The following is a 5,000-nucleotide window of genomic DNA, read 5'->3' as shown; positions in this document are numbered from 1 at the left end:
TCCAAAACAGGTGAGTCTGGGCCTTTGGGCTACTGTACATTCAACTCTTTTTCCAATCTACTATGTTGGTCTTGCAATAACATGATATTAAATCCAAAGTGAGTTGCCAGATTGAAAAAAATAAAACGAGTCCCACCTTTATCACCTGCTGAAACAGTAAGTAGGCTGACTTAATCAATTGGCTGCTTTAAGAAGAGTTCATCCCGGAAGGTAACTCCACAATTCCAGATGTCGCAAACTACCTAAAGGCCTAAAGGAATGGCCGGCCTTCAACGCCCTCAAGAAGACGATCGACGACTTCAACGACATGTGTCCGCTCCTAGAACTCATGTCCAACAAGGCCATGAAGCCCCGCCACTGGCAGCGCATAGCGGAGGTCATCAACAAGCCCCTCGACGTGGACAGCGAAAACTTTTGCCTCAGGAATATCATGGACTCGCCTCTGCTACAGTTCAAGGAAGATATAGAGGTAAGGAAAAGCTAGCTCAGTGGTCGCCTTGAACAATATTGGTTAGAAGGAACACACACATACACACACGCGCGCGCGCGCGCATACACGCGGTCTTCCAACGTTTCTCCTTTGTTAAAAGTAAAATGCACTGAGGTAAAAACCGGAAATTCCCACCCTCCCTTTCCAGGACATCTGCATCTCGGCCGTGAAGGAGAAGGACATTGAGGCTAAGCTGAGGATTGTGACGAACGAGTGGGCAAGCCACGACCTGACCTTCTCCACCTTCAAGAACCGCGGCGAACTGCTGCTGCGAGGCGACACGACGGCTGAGGTCATAACGCAGCTCGAGGACTCGCTCATGGTGTTGGGGTCCCTCTTGTCCAACAGGTGCCTCTTTTCTTTCATATTCATTTCGGAACATGGCGATTGCAGGGGTTAATGGCATTTGGATTTTCTATTCTAACGCCACAATGAATCTCAATGTTCCCAGGTACAACGCTCCGTTCCGGAAGCAGATCCAGAAGTGGGTGAGCGATCTGTCTAACACCAATGAAATTCTGGAACGGTGGTTGTTTGTTCAGAATCTCTGGGTTTATCTCGAAGCTGTGTTCGTCGGCGGAGACATCGCGAAGCAGCTTCCTAAGGAAGCCAAAAGGTATGCGTGCGGATACTTGAGAAGGGTTCCTCTAGACACCAATTAAGAGAATGTATCCGATTATAACTTTCTTTTATTTAGACATGTATATCAAAACATGAAATACTCGAGTTGCAAACACTCATGAGATGTTTTAATAAACTCAAGTTGAAAGATTATTATCAATCAATTTTTGCATGCAATATCTGTTTGGTCAGTTAATAATTACATATATATATATATTCTATAAACACACCATTTGTAGAATTATTTATGTAATGCTTCATAGTTCTTAGCGTGTGACCTTGCATATGCAGAATTCCAGTGGAACATCGAAGGGACGTAACAGGAACATTATATACAGGGAGTGACTTTTGTGTTCCAGATTCTATGTCATTGACAAGAGCTGGCAAAAGATCATGGTTCGCGCCCACGACAACCCCAACGTGGTGGCCTGCTGCGTCGGGGATGACATGCTGAAGCAGCTACTGCCGTACCTGCAGGACCAGCTAGAGCTCTGTCAGAAGAGCCTGTCAGGGTACCTGGAGAAGAAGCGCCTCATGTTCCCCCGCTTCTTCTTCGTGTCTGACCCAGCCTTGCTCGAAATTCTGGGTCAGGCCTCAGACTCGCACACCATCCAGGCTCACCTCATGTCAATCTTCGACAACACCAAGACCGTCCGCTTTCATGAGCAGGACTACGACCGGATCACCGCCATCTCTTCGTGTGAAGGGGAGATGGTTCAGGTGAGCTGAACGTTGTGTCGCAGAAGAATCTTGGTCACTCACACATGATTTGCTTGTATACTTGTGTGATAAATTCAGTATGCATGTCTGTCTTTTTTCATTCACTCCTTGACAATATATAACACAAATGATAAAGTATGCTGCCCTTATAGTAAAACGCTTGTGTGTTGCACAGCTTGAGAAGCCGGTGCGGGCAGAGGGCAGTGTTGAGGTGTGGCTCATGAAGCTACTGGTCATGTGTCAGCAGTCTGTCCACGGCATCATCCGCCAGGCGCACCACGTCATCCAGGACCCTGACCTGAACGTCCTGCGCTTCTTGGAACAGTTCCCAGCACAGGTCTTATTATAGTAGTTTGGTTTTATCCAGGAGCAGATCGCTGCGCTTTTACCGTTTTCTAAGGAAGTATGTTTTGATATAATGATTTTGAGCATTTTTTCCGCTTTCCTCGCCGATCCTTTACACTCTTTAGCTCACTCAGTTAATGGCGTTCTGGCCTTTCTACAGGTGGGCATCCTGGGGCTGCAGATGATCTGGACGAGAGACTCGGAGGCCGCGCTGACGCAGTCTCGCGCTGACCGCCGGGTCATGGCCGAGATGAATAATCGTTTCCTGGATCTTCTCAATCTTCTTATTAATCAAACGACGCGTGACTTGGAACCTGTACAGAGGACCAAATACGAAACGCTGATCACTATCCATATCCATCAGAGGGACATTTTTGACAGTCTGGTTAGTAGTATGATTGATCTTACATGACAGTGAGTGCAAAAGGATGTGTACCGTAATGCATGCATATCATGGCATACTGTATCTGAACTTTGGCAGTGTCGAAGGAATGTGCGGTCGGTGTCGGACTTCGATTGGCTGCGTCAGTGCCGAATCTACTTCCGCGAGGACATGGACAAGACCAACATCGTCCTCACCGACGTCACCTTCCACTACCAGAACGAGTTCGTGGGCTGCACCGAGCGCCTCGTCATCACGCCCCTCACGGATAGGTAGGGAGCAAGAACAGGATGGGGCACTTGTGCAAAGAGGAACTCCTATTTGTACGGAAAACAAGTACATGCACACACATAAGTGGGTGAATTTGTGCCTGTGCCTGTCTATCTATATCAATGCCTGTTATATGTTTCTATAAAAGTATGTCAATCTCTTAATCTATTTATATCTTTATTTTTATACATGCTATCTACCATCTTATCTATATCTATATCTAAATGTATATCTAAATGTATATCTAAATCTACATCTACATAATAAATAAAAAATAAAAATATATGTACACACACATGCGCACATATATATATATATATATATATATATATATATATATCATCACCATTATCAGCCTGTATCAATCCACTGCATGACATAGGCCTCTCCCAACTTTTTCCAACTTTGTCTGTTGTGTGTTTTTTGTTTCCAGTTTTGGCTCCCAAATCTTGTCATTGGTCTGGCCTTTGGCCTCTTTATGTTATCTATAGCCCAGTCTGTTACTTTCTTTGTCCATCTGTTGTCTTGTCTCCGACATATATGACCTGTCCATTGTCAATTTTTCTTTTTGATGTCCCAAAGTATACATTCCACTTTTGTGTGTTCCCTGATCCATGTTGCCCTCATCCGAACTTTTAGGCTAATTCCCAGCATCAACCTCTCCATCCCTCTCTGGGCACTTCTTAGTTTCCTCTCCAGTAATTTGGTTGTAGTCCATGTTTCTGATCCATAGGGTTATAACTGAGGCATTGGTTAAAGACTTAAAGGCGCTCCAGCCTAGACTGATGCGTCGCTTAACTTTCTCTCCGCTAGATGTGTTTGTCTGTACGAGTTGCCCTAGGTATATATACTTGTGCACTATCTCTACCGCTTTGCCTTGTACATTTATTTGTTCGAACTGAACATGATCTTAGTCTTTTTCTTGTTCATCTCTATTCAGATCGTTTATTAGTTGCTGCATTCATTGAAGAGAACAATATCAACTGAAAATTGTTTAGGTATTCGTCTCCAACTTTGATACCCTTTGCGTTCCATTCTAGCTTCTTGAATATTCCCTCAAGGCAAGCTGTAAACAGTTTTGGTAAGATGGTATCACCCTGTCTAACACCTTTTTTAATTGACATTTTATCGGTTTCCGTGTGTGCTGGTATTTATACAGAGCCAAATGCCCTTTCATAATCGATAAATGCCATCCTATATTCGTTTATTGTTTCTCTTATTTGGATGAGCGTGTGGACGTGGTCTGTTGTTGAGAATCCACTGTGAAAGCCTACCTGTTCTCTAGGCTGGTTAGAATCCAGACTGTCAGAGATGCGAGTTGCGATGACTTTTGTGAACAGTTTGTAAGTAAGTGAAAGGAGGCTAATGGTCGGTAGTTTTTTAGATCCTTTCTATCCCCTTTTTTATGCATCAAAATAATTGTTCCATTTTTCCAGGCTTTCAGAGTTTCTCATTTGAGAACGCATTTGTTAAAAAGATTGGCTAGTTTCACTGTTGCAATTTCTCCTGCATCTATTATAATGTCTATACTAATTCCGTCTTCACCTGGTGGTTTCCCTCTCTTCATGCCTTTAAGCTCTCTCCTTATTTCTTCTGTTGTGATGTTAGTTACGTCTCTAGGTACCGCGTTTGCTTCTATCCGTGGCTGTTCATCTGAGTTGTATAGATTCCTGTAAAAGTCTTCCACTACTCTTATGATTGCATTCTTATTAAATGCCACTTCTCCGTCTGGTTTCTTTATTGCATACAACTGATTTCTCCCTAATCAGATCCTCCATTTAGCTGTTTTCATGCTGGTACCTGAGATCACTGTTCTATTTATTATTCGAGTACTGAATTACCGTACACCTTCTCTCTTCTGTTTATTTATAGTTTTTGTTAGTTCAGATAATTCTATTTTGTCCCTGTTTAACGATACTTTCATGACCCGACGTTTTTGCATAAGTTGTTTAGTTTCTACCTAGAGCTTGACAGGGCTTTGCTTGACGTTCTTAACACCTACTTTAAATGCAGCTTCCTTTATTATGTCACTGAATTTTTTGTTGATTTAGTCAGAGTTGGGATCGTCGCTGAGAAGTGAATATCTGGATGATTGTTTAGGTTAAATTCTGTCGCTCTGGTCTTCAAGTTGGCTAAATTTTCGTATGACTGTACCTTTCCCTTCTGAGGTGT

General features: G+C 43.3%; 1 protein-coding gene across 1 annotated transcript in view; it reads left to right on the top strand.

Annotated features, from left to right (window-relative positions):
- LOC125028726 (dynein axonemal heavy chain 5-like) overlaps positions 1–5,000 on the top strand; it is an 80,797-nt gene that overhangs the window by 37,597 nt on the left and 38,200 nt on the right. The window contains exons 39-46 of the mRNA XM_047618206.1: positions 1–10; positions 229–469; positions 639–838; positions 942–1,106; positions 1,471–1,831; positions 2,007–2,168; positions 2,337–2,561; positions 2,658–2,830. The exon at positions 1–10 is cut by the window's left edge and continues 229 nt beyond it. Of these exons, the coding sequence (XP_047474162.1) occupies positions 1–10; positions 229–469; positions 639–838; positions 942–1,106; positions 1,471–1,831; positions 2,007–2,168; positions 2,337–2,561; positions 2,658–2,830 (1,537 nt within the window). The remainder of the gene's footprint in view (positions 11–228; positions 470–638; positions 839–941; positions 1,107–1,470; positions 1,832–2,006; positions 2,169–2,336; positions 2,562–2,657; positions 2,831–5,000) is intronic.

This window comes from Penaeus chinensis, chromosome 9, assembly GCF_019202785.1.
Source record: "Penaeus chinensis breed Huanghai No. 1 chromosome 9, ASM1920278v2, whole genome shotgun sequence".
Classification (NCBI taxonomy): domain Eukaryota; kingdom Metazoa; phylum Arthropoda; class Malacostraca; order Decapoda; family Penaeidae; genus Penaeus; species Penaeus chinensis.
Note: the sequence above shows the minus strand (reverse complement) of the source record. Positions and strands in the feature narration are given on the sequence as shown.